General features: G+C 54.1%; 4 protein-coding genes across 4 annotated transcripts; 1 reads left to right on the top strand and 3 right to left on the bottom strand.

The window, feature by feature from the left end:
* Window positions 1-1,014: 1,014 nt before the first annotated feature.
* On the bottom strand, window positions 1,015-3,519 carry TRIREDRAFT_119757 (uncharacterized protein). Its single transcript, XM_006961213.1, has 5 exons — window positions 2,682-3,519; window positions 2,310-2,618; window positions 1,776-2,243; window positions 1,396-1,705; window positions 1,015-1,333 (listed from the first exon to the last, which is right to left on the bottom strand). The coding sequence occupies exons 1-4, from the start codon at window positions 3,353-3,355 to the stop codon at window positions 1,447-1,449; spliced, it is 1,710 nt and encodes a 569-aa protein (XP_006961275.1). The 5' UTR covers window positions 3,356-3,519; the 3' UTR covers window positions 1,015-1,333; window positions 1,396-1,446.
* Window positions 3,520-4,176: 657 nt separating this feature from the next.
* TRIREDRAFT_1925 (uncharacterized protein) lies at window positions 4,177-5,344 on the bottom strand (the record flags this gene model as incomplete). Its single annotated transcript, XM_006960865.1, has 2 exons — window positions 4,177-4,570; window positions 4,632-5,344. The coding sequence occupies 2 exons, from the start codon at window positions 5,342-5,344 to the stop codon at window positions 4,177-4,179; spliced, it is 1,107 nt and encodes a 368-aa protein (XP_006960927.1).
* Window positions 5,345-6,911: 1,567 nt separating this feature from the next.
* Window positions 6,912-9,651, top strand: TRIREDRAFT_44117 (uncharacterized protein; the record flags this gene model as incomplete). The annotated part of the gene is made up of 5 exons (XM_006961020.1): window positions 6,912-7,028; window positions 7,080-7,107; window positions 7,183-7,343; window positions 7,405-8,621; window positions 8,678-9,651. 5 exons carry the CDS (start codon window positions 6,912-6,914, stop codon window positions 9,462-9,464), a joined length of 2,310 nt encoding a protein of 769 aa, XP_006961082.1. The 3' UTR covers window positions 9,465-9,651.
* Window positions 9,652-9,749: 98 nt separating this feature from the next.
* On the bottom strand, window positions 9,750-11,685 carry TRIREDRAFT_74030 (uncharacterized protein; the record flags this gene model as incomplete). Its single annotated transcript, XM_006961212.1, has 1 exon — window positions 9,750-11,685. One exon carries the CDS (start codon window positions 11,683-11,685, stop codon window positions 9,997-9,999), a length of 1,689 nt encoding a protein of 562 aa, XP_006961274.1. The 3' UTR covers window positions 9,750-9,996.
* Between the last annotated feature and the right edge of the window lie 1,589 nt (window positions 11,686-13,274).

Here is a 13,274-nt window from a genome sequence, read left to right as displayed (position 1 = left end):
TACGCCAAATGCAAAGAGATCACGAAGATCGTAGAATGGAGAAAACTAGAATTCTGAAATGTTGAAAAGAGGTTGACTGTCGATACACTGGAAAATGCGAGTGTCTCGCTGAGGAATTGCCGAAAGAGAAGGACTCTCTCTCTTCTGCAAAGGGTGTTGACGGGTGTGAAGTGAGAAGCGGAAGAAAGAGAAGGCAGACGAGAAGGGGGAGATGCGAGGATAACGAAAAGACTGAAAACTCTTCCGCACAACAAACAGAATTATCCCACAGCCACGTGGCGGAGAGACCCAGAGCCGGGCGTGAAGTGAGAGCAGAGTGAAGTTATTCGCTCCTCTGCGGCGGGTACCGCAACTCGCCCAGGCTTTCTGCCGGCCGGCGGGCTTCTCCTGAACAGCTGCCAAACGGGCTGCGAGAAGCCGAGTAGCTGGTGCCTCATTGAGAAGGATGGAAGAGAACAGCAAGGGGGAAATACTTTCGTTGCTCCTGGATGAAGACAATGCCGTGAATGGCTGCACGATCGATGTCTAAGGTAGGCATAATGTCAGGGATGATCGTCGGCTAGAAGTGAGAGAAAAGTGAGAAGCTGGATTGAAGATGAAAGAGAGCCGGAGGTGAGTTGCCATCACGTGGCGTGACGTACCTGCTGCCTTGAGTAAGGTAGGTACTTTATCTTACGTGTGCAATAACCCGAATTACTGCTTCGAGGGAATTGGTAGGTAGGTATTCAATTGGTTGATTGATTGTAGGTACTTACGAAGAAATATCAAGGTATGAAGGAGAAGTGGTTGGCGTAGCGGAAGCTAGAGTCGGATGGGAGGGATGAACGGCAAGCGAAGGGCAGATATATAAGAACGATGAGCACAAATCACATTGTACTCTAATGCAGCGATCCGTCTCGTCCTCAGTAAAGACTCGCAGGCCATATTGACTTGTCATCAAGCTTCTTTGTCTGTCGTGTTAGCCAGTTCCAGTAATCTGGCAAGAAATGCATTGAGAAATGGTACGGCGTGATTCTGGGTGACTGGTATTTGCTACAGTATCAAACTAATCCTACACGATTCATGAAACGATTTGAGAAACGACTATCGATGGCCGCCCTGGGCGTGAAAACATCAGTGGGACATTGCCGTATAGAGCTGCTAGAATGCATCATTAAAAGCACAAATGGCTGGCGACCAAGGCGCCCCGATGGATTCAAGAGATCTGCTGCACCAAAAACACAAGCTTGGCGATTTAGTAACCGGTTGAACAAAAGGAGTAACCTGCGTCTCGTCGCTATCCTGGAGTAGCAGGAGTCGTCCCGAGAATACTGCACAAGTGGCATCGGGAGAACTAATGACGGGGTTAGCAAGGGATCCTTGGCTGCTGTATTGATGAACCAAGTTATGACCCACCTCCAGGTTCCTAGAACTGATGCACAGCGTGCATGGGGATAAGCATTAGCTTCAGATTGCCCGGGTGCGAGAGAACAAACTGCTGTAAACCGCGTCTACAACAGGTGACGCGTCGATCATTCGGCCACCAAAGTATCTACCGTTGAGACCCTTGATGGCGTTTTCGCCGCCTTGGACCTTGTCGAACTTGAGGTAAATGTCGCCCTTGGAGTTTGGATCGACCGAGATGTGCACGACGTGTCCATATTTCTCTTCGGCTTCCTGACGAACTTCGTCCTCGAGCTCTTTGACCCAGTCGTCGCCCTCCTCTCTGTTGTCCTCCGTTAGCACAAGGAAGGCTCCTTCGAAATATGCGAAAAAGACGGTATCTTGATACTTACTCAGCGGGATCAAACATGTTGTGCAGGACAACACACCGGCTCGCCATGTTCACGTTCACGGGAAGGGGCTTCGTCTCCGTCTTGGGCTTCAGAATCTGCTGACGCTCGTCGTTGCCGTTGGTCGGGGCTTCGTCGGTCCTGGCAAGCTTTCTCATCAACGCATCGCGACTGTAGTTGTTAAAGTTGACACCAGCAACGTCTGTGTCATCGAGAGCGCTAGCACCGCCCGTCTTTTCGCTGTCGCGGCCTCCAGCTCGGTCGAATGTGGACTGCTGACCACGGCCACCGGCTCCGGAAAACGCAGAGCCTTGGAAGCCCTGGTTGTTACCGGAGAACTTGTGCATTAGGTTGGCGGTGCTCTCAGGGGTAAACTTATCGTTGCCGAGGCCAACGCGGATAGGGCGTCCAGCCAAGTCAAAGCCGTTCATTTTTTCCAGAGCCTCGCGAGCTTGGCCTGCATCTCGAAATCTTATCGACAGTTAGTCTCATTTTGCTTCTGATGAAGAGAAGGGAGAGCGGGGAGCAGTGACTCACTGAACAAAGCCGTAGCCACGGCTGCGTCCATTGTCATCTTTCTGGAGCTGGACAAACTCAAGTTCTCCAAAGGGTTCAAACACGGCTTGTAGGTCTTGCTCCGTTACATTAAAATGGATGTTGCCGACGTAAAGGCGATGAAAGGGGACGGAGTTGGGGTGCGCATTGGACGAGTCTGGGTTGCGAGCTTGACGGTTCTTCTCAGCCTCCGTGTGTTGCACAATGACGGGGATGCCGAGGAGTTTCTGTCCGGTAAGCTGAAGGGCTAGCGGCACCGAGTCTTCACTCTTGAACTCGACGTAGCCGACACTGTCGTCATGTTAGCAGTGCACGAGAAGAGACACACAAAGCGGCTGGCTGATGATTACGTACCCCTTGGATCGTCCGCTGATTCGATCTTTCACGATCTGAGCTTCATTAACGGCTCCGACCTTTTCGAAGAACTCTTTCAGCTCACGGGTCCGCAGGCGAGCGGCGAGCTGCTGGACAAAAACGGTGCGTCGATCTCGTTCGTCTTCGGTGAGCTGGGCCATGCCTCCGTCACGACGGTCATGGCGGTCATCATCTCGACCACGGTAGTCGTTGGAGTAGCGATCGGCTCGGTCTCGTCGGTCGCGGCGGTCGCGGTCATCGCGAGGGCGATAGTGTCGAGGGGGTGAACGGGAGCGCGAGCGACCTCGTCCACCTCGGTAGTAATCGCCGTCTCTGTGGCGACGTGAGTGACGGCGGTCATCATCACGGCTCCTGCTTCTACGCCTACTCTTGTGACTGCCAGTGTCGCTGCGGGGGGTGCCCACATCAGGCGTCTCGCGGCGGCTTCGAGTGAGGCTGTAGTCTCGACGGTCTCGGCGGCGGCGGTCGTAGTCTCGGTCTCTATCCCTCACACGGCTGCCATCACGCTCTCGGCCTTGGTCACGATCGGAGTCTCTATCTCGCCTATCAGACTTGGCTTCATCTTTGGGACGTTCAGCGTCAGGGCTCTTTGGCTTTTGCTCTGGGTTCTTAGCCGTAGCATCGAGCAGTGCTTCAACGTCCAGGTTGGACATGATGGACGAGGCGCCCTGCTGGGTTGAATCTTGGGTTAGGGTCTCTCTCGGCTTTGACGGCAGATGTGGTGAGCGGTCAGAGGGAGCGAATGCGATCAGTTGTGCGCATACAGATGCTCACTCGTACGTGCACTTTTTCCAATCGACAAATGAAGGGCGTTGTCGAGATCAACCGCCACAAAGTTCTTGAGAAGTTGGGATTTCGGGTCGCGGCACGGAGACTTTCTCCTTGGCTTGGGCGCTTGGCTGGGAGGGGCGTCACGTGAGTGCATATTTCGCAGCGATTCCGGCGCTTATGTCAGCAGCAAAAGTTTCCAGTCCAGATCTTTCAAGCCTACTGCCTACTACTACCTACTAGAGGTAGGTAGTAGTAAGGTAGGTAGTATTGAGACGATACCACCAATACTCAGCCTCAGACACTACTAGATTATCCTGACAAGCGAACGACGAGGGCGTAGAAATATATGTATTCATTGAATTAAAAGTGTGTATTACAAAGTCCTATCGCCGGGCTTTTGGTGTCGCCTTGTATTCCCCTCGAGTCGTGGGAACCATCTTCAATATTCATCCGTAACTCATATCAACAGCCATCAAAGTGTTTTGCCTCAGCACAAGCAAGTACTAACGGCCTCGTGTAACCTCCGCCGACGGCAGAGGAGTTTTCTTTTCCATGATTTCTTCCCTTGATTAACCAAAGCCCGCGACTCCCTTATGAACAAGAACCAAACCAATTTTAAAGAAGAATTGACTTGAAGATGTTGAAGATGCGAGCCCCCATGAACAAAGTTTGGCTTGCAGCAGACAGGTGTCAAGCTTTGTGCTTACTTAGTCTTGACCAGAGTAGGCTTCAGCTCTGTGCCAAATACAGTGTCCCAGAATCTGGTGGTGACGCCAAAGCCAAGGTCGTACTCCAGGAAGTGGTGCTCCAGGTGGTACTTCTTGAGCTCCTTGTACCAGAGAGGCAGGTTCTCATGGTGAAGGAAGTAATGGGTCATGTCATAGCAGATGTAGCCAAAGATGCCGCCACAGTAGACTGCCGTCGCAGCGTACCAGTTGTAGGCGAAGAGGGTGTGGGCGAGATACCAGAAGGGGGTTGCGAGCACCAAGAACATGGTTGGAGGCATGACAAGTCTGTACTTGTCCATAGGCAGATAGTGGTGGATGCCGTGGAGCAAGAAGTGTGCAATTATGCCGTATTTGTTGTCAGGAAGATAGCTGCGTCATAGTTAGCAAAAGACTTCAAGCGGAGGCCAGTGTGTACTGGGAAGCAACGTACCCATCAAGGTGGAACAAGAATCTGTGCAGACCGTATTCCACGAGGCTCCAGATGAAGAAGCCAAGGACCCAGTACGCGGCAAAGATGGCAGGGTTCTTGAAGCCTTGGAAGGCCAGGAAAGAGCCGTACGCGTCGCAGGGGAGCCAAAGAACTGGAATCACCCACCAAGGGGTCTTCGAAAGAGGCTCTAGGAAATTGCCAAATAGAGGAGCAGACTTGCCACCCTTGTAATGGCGCGGACGGTGCACTTGGTCGAGATAGAACTCTTTGGTGAAGTTGCCGTACCAGAGCTGTGGGAACAAGGGCTTGCTCAGGTCCAAAAACTTGTGCTTCTTATAGTCCTGAGTGTAGTCCGTGTCCTTGCTGAGATCCTCCTCGGTGGCCATGCCGGTTCTTGGGTGCACATAAGGCTTGTCATCGGAAGCGCCATTTCCATTGGCGGCTGCACTCTTCTCGGGGACGACGAAGCCCACGAGGGAATCATCGAGAATCTCATATGCAGCCTCCGAGTGCGTGTGCGAAACGCTGTCTTTCAAAATGTCCTCAAGATCCTTGCCAGCATAGTCGACAATGAGCTGGCCACCACCGGGGTGGTCGGACAGGAAATCGGTCACGTCGAAGACCTTGGTGCCGATGGTGACATAGCAGGAGCTTTCCGTGTTATGCGACTCGACCTCGGCGCGAGTAAACGTAGGGAGCGTTCTGGAGGGCATTTTGTCGTCGTTTCCGCGAGGCTTGCAAAGGCGGACAGGGATTGGCGAGGCGGCAGATGAAGACAGATCCGGCAGATCAAAAGCGACGTGCTCCGATTGAAGTTAGGAGATGAAGGATTGGCGCATCTGACAAGGAGCCAGATTCAAGAGAAAACGGTCAAGTAGAAAAGGAAGAAAGAAAGAAAGAAAGGAGAGCGTGACAGAAAGATGTTACCTAGTGAGGAGGTGAAGCACTCGCCACCACGTTGCTGGAAACAAAACAGAAAACCAGAGAGGTCGAGGATTTATCAGGGGCCGAAAGATTTCCCTGAAGATCGGATAGGCGGGTTTCCAAGGACCCCCGATGACCAATTGGCGGAGTGGAGGGTCCCCTTGCAGCGGCGCTACAGGTGGTTGCTGACGCTCTGGCCCAGTGGGAGTTACAGCGAGTGCCCGCTTACGACCTGGTAGCGCTTCGGAAGCCGAGCTTCCAGAGTGGCGTTACCAGTGGAAGCTCAGCAGAGGGCAGGCGAAAAGTCACACCACTGAGAACAATGAGCTTGTTCCGCTTGGGCTCCGAAGGGTTTCAGTCGATTATTCTTAAATGGAGAGGCCAAGTCGAACTTGCGGAAAGCCAAGGGCAAATGCGGCAAGAAGACGTCTCTGAAAAGGTGCTCATGGACTGATGCCCAATAACTGACATAAGAGCGCTGCTAAGGTAGTATCTCTTCTAGGTACCTAGTAGGTAAGAAGTAGGGACATATCATTCAATGTCAACGGGTAAGGTACGAATACATTCACGACGATGGAAGCCGGCTTTTGGATAGCCTAACCGATTCTCCGTCTTAAACATAACCTCGTCATGCTATTTCGGCACCACGCGTCTCCGTCGTTCATACATGTCAGTCCGTCCCGCTACCTAGATACCTAGGTAGTTTACAGGTTGACAGGGTATCAGGGGTATTGCCACACTACGGCTTCATTCTGCTTGTAACACCGAGGAGCCCGAACTGTCGGTGCTGCTTTGCTGATTGTCCCTTTCCCTTCAGAGCTCACCACAACATAGAATCCTCTTATGTGGAATTCCCCTTAGTACTGCGAATTGGACTGCCTCCAGAAAAACAATACAAGCACAGTATTCCCGCTCTATTGAGAATGGACATGAACCACCACCCATTCAACCTGTGGCTGTGCCCCGCCTCTTTCTGGTCGAGTTCGCCGCAGACTTGCATGTGTCAATGTGGCTTGAAAAGAGAGGTGGCTTGTGCGAGGCTGGTCGATCTTACTCGGCAGTTGAGCCACACTTCAGCCTTGAAGCTCAGCTTGGAAGGAAGCTTGCAGGTACTTTCAGGTTTCAGTCTCTGTACTTTTGTGAAGGAGGCAACCAATCTCACCTGCCAGAATACATATGACGACACACTTTGATTTGGCAGAAAAAGGGCGATAAGAGATATTTTCCATCCATCCATCTGTTACTCGACGCCTCTTCTTCAACGACAAATCGTCCAATAATCTCCATTACTGGCTGCCTGCTTTGTCTTCTTCTCTGCTTCTGTTTTGCTTCTTGCCCCGCCAACGTCGCTGCATCATGGCGTCATTTTCACCTTCGCGGGGCACTTGGTTGCTTGTGTTGTGCATCTGTCTCGTGCTGCTGCCGTCGCGAGTCGCAGCGTTTGGGGCGGGCAATATTCCGTCGATTGCGCAGGTTTGTCACTGCAACTCATGCCAGAAATGACGAGAAGCTCACAGGCTCTAGGTTGAGGGACACAACTGGCGTCATGGAGGTAAGTGACACAGCATGTGAAGAAGAGACCAGGTGCTGTGATGGGAAAACAACAGGACTGACAGTCGCCTCCCAGATATCGAGGACATGCTGTCAGGCATTGCCTTCCTCCACGGCAAGAAATGGACGTCCATGCTGATCAAGAGGACCTACTTTGGCAATTGGCTCCGTGACTATTCCCAGGCCGTCGATGTTGGCTCTCTCAAGGGCGTCAATGCTGCCACCATTCGCATCCTGGTAGGCTTCATCTCGCCATCTGATAAACCGAGTGTGTCTGTGTTAACAATATGACCAAAAGGTCTGGGTGCTTTCATTCATGTCTTTCGGTTATGCCACGGAGGAGTTTGAGGTGACGGAAGAGCGCTTGGGCTGCTACCGCCCCGAAGAGCACATTGACAACCCCAAAGGCTACGCAGATGGCATCGATGCTCGAACGCTCGACCCTCGTCTTCGTGGGCCAGTTGACCCCATTGAGATTGACATCGACCTCAACACCGGCATGAAAAACTACATTGCCAACGAGACGGGACGATGGGCTACCAGCGCCGGCTACCTTCGATACAGCTTTGCTCGAAGCATCCACTTCGGTCGTCTCTACACCAGTGGCTCTCAGAGAGGCAACGAAGCCGATCTTTGCGAGGCACTCAGATGCCTTGGCCAGGCTCTGCACTGCATGGAAGACTTCAGCGCTCACAGCAATTACTGCGAGCTGGCTCTTATTGAGCTGGGCCATCGGAATGTCTTCCCGCACTGCGGTGCCCAGTCCGAGATTACAGTCCGAGGAAAGCGCATTTTCCCCCTAGTGACTGGTACCTTTGGAGGTGTTGACTTTTTGCATTCGGTCATTGGCGAGGCGAACGACCACTTCACTCAATCCGAGGTCGACGAGGTTGACGTTGCTCTCCTGAATGCAGGCGCTGCTACGAAAACTGGGGGCGGAGGCGCTTCTCGGGGCCTGTTGGATATTGTTGCCCCCAAGGACTTCATCTCGCTCATTGCCAAGATCCCTGGTGATGGCTCGGGGTTTGCTGCGCAGGCTAGGGAGCTCAAGGCCATGTCCGAAGCCCAGGAGCGAGAGAATGAGTCTCGCTCTCGCGCTGGAGGAAATCCTAATATAGTTCCCGGCATGAGCCCGAACTTCGATCCAGTTAAGACTGCAAGGCAGATTTACCCCATTTTGCAGTTTCGCGACCGGATTGTGAAGGCCATCAGTCGAGGCATCGAAAAGGTCCCCGGCCTCGAGAAGCTCCTCGAGCACATCAGCGAGACGCTGACGGCTTTCATTCTCGGCCTCCTTGCCCCTTTTATCAGACCCATCATCAACCAGGTCTCAAAGGTGCTCAAGGATGGTTCCTCTGGCGTCATCAGCGCCAGTGCCAACTCTCAGTTCGAGCCATGGGACAATCCCAGAAGCTCTGACCCGACGCACTCCATGCTGTCGAAGGATCACTTTACCAATGTTCTCAACTCTTGTGCTGGGCGAATCGCAGCTACTGTTCTCCAGTACACTGTCCCGTAAGTTTGGCCCTTGACTTCTTGATGGATTCGCCTGCTAACATGTCTTGTCAAAGCCGGGTTCTTTACGCATGGGAAAACCCCAGCGTGCCTGTTGACGAAGTTGTCAACGACGTGCTGCGTGCCTTCCACCACCCTGCCCTGCGTAACGACCATATTCAGATTCAGAGGGACATGTTCCGCACAGTCCAGGACTGGGTCAATGAGCATCCTCGCCGCCACGACATCGACCACCTCCTGTCTTCTGAGTCCGTCAAGCAAGGCAAAAACCACATCCTCAACCAGAAGAAGAAGGGTGGTGTCAGCGGTCACGCCCATGACGCTTGGGATACGGTTACGCAACTCGGCCATGGCAAAGTCTCTGGCTCCCTCTGGGAGCAGGTCAAGACGCGAGACTTGAACTCTATGGAGGGCCATGATGGAAACCCAGCTCTGAACTATACCTCTAGTTCCCCGGCCCCGCCTTCACGCTACTCACCGCCGGCTCACGGAGGCTATGGCTACGGAGAGAGTGCCTCGTATGTCTCGCAGTCGCATGCGGAGTCGTCTCACGGTCAGTCTGGCCACGCCTCGAGCTATTACCAAGGCCATCATAACCCACCGCAGCAGCAGCCACCACAGGGATATAGCTCCCACCAGCCACAGTATCAACAGCCGCAATACCACCAATCGCAGTATCAACAACCGCAGTATGGGCAGCCGCCGTATCAGCAACCGCAATACGGCAGTGAGGGGCAATGGGCTCAGGACCAGCAACCCCATGGATACGGAGGCCCGGCTCAGCTACACTATACTTCACATCAAGGCCACCATCAGCACCATGAGCATCGACACGGGTACTAAGTGTGGATTAGGCCCCTGCTGGCCGCGCTTCCTCAAACCTCACAAAGCTTGGAGACTTATGACGAGTGTATGTTGGATGATGTATGTTGTATGAAACCGTGTATGTTTTATAGCATGAGACCTTTGTATGCCCCTTGTTTATAGTTGTAAAAATAGGAGAGGAAGTAGTTTCGCGACTTCACGGTATTATGAACAGCACATTGACGAGTCTGAATGATGCTTGATAGATCTTCATTGACATGGCTCCGCTACGTATCCCTGCTCTGTCTTATGGAAGAAGTTATGTATGAAAATTGATCAGAAAACAATAACAAATGTCTCACGGCCGCCATCCCTAAACCTTCGATGCATGCCTTTAGAACTCCGTCCAACCGTGTACCACGCTATACTGTATATACCCTCCCTGTATATGCTCATGAAATCTGTAGCAGAAAAGCAAAAAGAGCCCGCTATTCTCAATATAAGGGTGAGAAACCCTAGGTAGATATAACCATTCCAGCATCAAGTGTATCCCTCCACCAAAAAAACAACCCTATCGCTTGCCGCGTCGTCGCCGCGGATCTTGCGCCTCCGCACGCCTGGCATCGCGAAACTCCTTCGTCCCAAGACTGCCCAGGCCACCTTCTGACCTGCGCTCCCAGCCTCCCAGCCGGACGACCTGGCACGTCGCGTTGTCGCCGTCCTCAGACACCTCGGTCGCGTAGTCGACGACGCGGCGGGCGCCTTCCTCGGGGGTCTTGGCCTCCTTGATGACGTCTACAATCTCCTGGTCGCTGAGCGTGCCCGAGACGCCGTCACTCATGAGGACCAGGAAGGAATACTCCGCGGGGCTGAGCTCGACCCGTGTGATTTCCGGCTCGGCTGAGACGCCGATGCGCTTGCTCTTGATGTCGCCGAAGGCACGGCTGTTTGCTAGCCCTGCGATGCGCTCCTCGCCGAAACTATCGCCAGAAACCATGGAGCCGGCCGGGGCGTACCGGCGCAGGCGTCTGCTCTCGCCCGGCGTGGTGGGGTGGTGATCGGAAGTCAGGGGCTGGGCGAGCCCGGTTGCGGTATTGCACAAGAGTACGCGGGTATCGCCGACGTGCGCGACGATGAGCGACGAGTGCGCGCCGGGGTGCCAGAAGGGGACGGGGGTGGGCGTCGAGATGAGCACAATGGATGCGGTTGAGCCTCCCTTGAACCGCGTTGCGCCACCAATGACGTGGCCTGACGGTGTGGCATGAGGTTCGCCGAGTATCTCGTCGTTGTTCAGGGGGTAGTCGCTGACTGTCGAGTCGTCCGGGTCGACCTTTCGGGCCTGGGCGGAGACAAAGTCCAGGTCGGCGCGGAGAAAGGCGTAGGCGAGGGCTGACTCGACTGAGATGGTGTAGTTGTCGCCATCCTCCGAGAGGTTGAAGTACTCTGGCTGGAAGCGGCGGAAGTATCCCCCAATGGAGACTCTATACTCCTGGATGAGGCTCTTCTTCAACCTGATGGCCTTTGAGTGGTCTGATACCTCTACGGGCACCGACTTAGCACTGGGCAGGGGGTCTCCATGGCGAGGGGCATTGATGACTCCTTCACTGTCATCACGAGTTGGCAGTTGGATTTCGTCTTTTACTTCTTCAGCGCTCTTCATTTGTACGCTGTCGAGAGCTTGCTTGCGAGTTACCGGCTTCCTGGACAGTTCCCAAGGATTCTCTTTGCGCAAACTGCTCTGCAGGCCAAACTCGGCTGCTGCCTCCTCGATATAGCCGTGCAGCTCGTCGCGCAAGAAATGGGAGCACTGGACTCCGCCGTGGCCATCAAAAACGCCAAAGTAGAAGATCTGGGGGTCCCCGAGGGCGCTGCCCGGCATGGTTGGCTCTCCTGGCTTCTGCCTGACGCTCGTTGGTACCCTCTTCGCAAACGCCGGCATGTCGATGATGCCGGCCTGGTCTGCATCTTCGTTGTAGGGCCGATTCCCGCGGGCCGTCGCTACGCCAAAGTGGTGTTTCGCTCGCCGCAGGGGGATCCGCACGACTGTGAGATCTCGGCTGGGCATGTTCGGTATCGGAACCGCTGGGGCAGAGCCGGGGCTCGGAGTGTGCGGCGTCGAGGCATCGCGAGGCAGCTTGTGGCTCGGGCCGTGAGGCGTGCTAGAGTCTGGATGCAGGGAGGACGACGGAAGGTGGGCGACGAAGTACGTGTGGAAGCGACGTCGGGCAGCTGGCTGGACATGGGCTCTGGCTTGCCTCATGGGCAGCTTCGTGATGGAGTTGCGAGCCGTAGAAGCAGATACCCCGCGGGCTCCGCATCGCCAAGGCCGTGCGGCTGTTGCAGCAGCAGCAACAGCAGCTTGATGGCATCGCTGTCGATTGTTTGCCGTGCTCTCATTCCTCAGCGGAACGGCATCATCCTGCAGCAGTGGGTTCTGTTGGGTGCCTGTGCAGGCAACTCGCAGCGAAGCCGATATCGCTGGTATCGCAGGAATGGCGACTGAGTCGGGCGAGATGTGCGCGGCGGCTCTGGATGCTGAGGACAGCGCCTTACTTGCCAGGCTGGCCATTGGAGAGTGTGTGCGCTGGCCGAAGCTCGAGAAGCGCAAGCCCAAGCATCAGGTGTCGCTTTCGTAGTCGGATCGCTGCCAGATCACCGTCGCTCACAGCCATGGGCTCGCTGTTGGGGAGGCGGGAGAGGGTTGGACGGCTGAGGTTGGGAGCCAGCAGTTGGATACCACGGCAGGGCAGTTGTCTAGCCAGCTCGACGGAGGTTGTTCCCTCTAGAAAAGATAACCTGAAGAATAGAAGAGAAGGCGGTTGAGGAGAGAAAGAAGAGAGAATCGTGGTTGGGCTCCGACTGAGCTTCTAAGAATAGGTAGGTAGGTATGTAATGAGTGGAAGGGGGAAATTGCTCGGGAGGCTGCAGATGTTGCGGGAGAGAGCGGTTTCTACATGTACCAACCAGAGGCTAGGTAGGTAGCGACGACTTCTAGAGGCGCGAGGCTGCTGGAGGATTTACTACCTACTGTAGCAGCGCCTTTGTTAGGGCGCCTTTTTATGCCTGTTCGCAGCTAATACTCCTCAAAACTCATCAAGTTCATATCAAGATCCATGGAGCAGATTACCTATGAGAATTGAGAATTCGATACGAAAAGCAGCAATACCCGAATGATGCCTTAGTATATTCACAGCCTCGGTTAGGAGCCATCTTCTGGTCTTAGCAGAGGCAGCCTGATGAGGTCAATGCGTGATATCACGGCCGTTGGTTCTTCACTTTGCCTCAAACTGCCAGGGCCCCTGCAGGCTCTCAAACAGTGCATCGGCGCAGGGGTCCAGCGTGGTGGATGGCGCACGAGCCGCTGGAACTCTGGTGCCTTGTCTGCTGCAGGTTCAACGGACTGCACATCCATGCATTCAGACCTAATCTTCATCGTCGGCGAATAAAGCTCCGTCTGTCCTGGTTGAGTCATCATGGGCCATGGCAGTTGATGCCTTGCAAGTGCTGATTAAGGTCCAGTACCTACATGTAAGGGAGGTAGTAGTAGCTTCCGGTAGGTTAGGTAGTTAGTAGTCACTGAGATCCGGGCGCTAGCCGGCTGTTGGAGCTGACCCAGAGCAGGCATCAAAGCTGGCAGCTCTTGTTAGAAGAACTGAAAGAAAGAGTGAATAAAAAGATGTGAGAGGACATGGGAAGAAGGGTGAGAATTCTCCAGCGTGTTTCATCAAGCAGCAGTTCTGGTTGTGTTAAATACTACCTACTTACTACCTTGAGCGTCAGGGACTCGGCTGCTGGATAAGGGACCTCTCCTGGCTGATATCGACTGCTACGCCAGCCGGCAGCTTCCCT

This window comes from Trichoderma reesei, assembly GCF_000167675.1.
Source record: "Trichoderma reesei QM6a unplaced genomic scaffold TRIREscaffold_1, whole genome shotgun sequence".
Classification (NCBI taxonomy): Eukaryota; Fungi; Ascomycota; class Sordariomycetes; order Hypocreales; family Hypocreaceae; genus Trichoderma; species Trichoderma reesei.
Note: the sequence above shows the minus strand (reverse complement) of the source record. Positions and strands in the feature narration are given on the sequence as shown.

What these genes read in the sequence shown, in the direction of transcription:
- TRIREDRAFT_119757 (XM_006961213.1), bottom strand. Translation starts at nt 3,355, where the DNA reads ATGTCCAACCTGGACGTTGAAGCACTGCTCGATGCTACGGCTAAGAAC. An exon ending in ATCAGCGGACGATCCAAGGG is followed by an intron (nt 2,619 to 2,681) that starts GTACGTAATCAT and finishes ACATGACGACAG; the next exon opens with TGTCGGCTACGTCGAGTTCA. An exon ending in CGTGGCTACGGCTTTGTTCA is followed by an intron (nt 2,244 to 2,309) that starts GTGAGTCACTGC and finishes ACTGTCGATAAG; the next exon opens with ATTTCGAGATGCAGGCCAAG.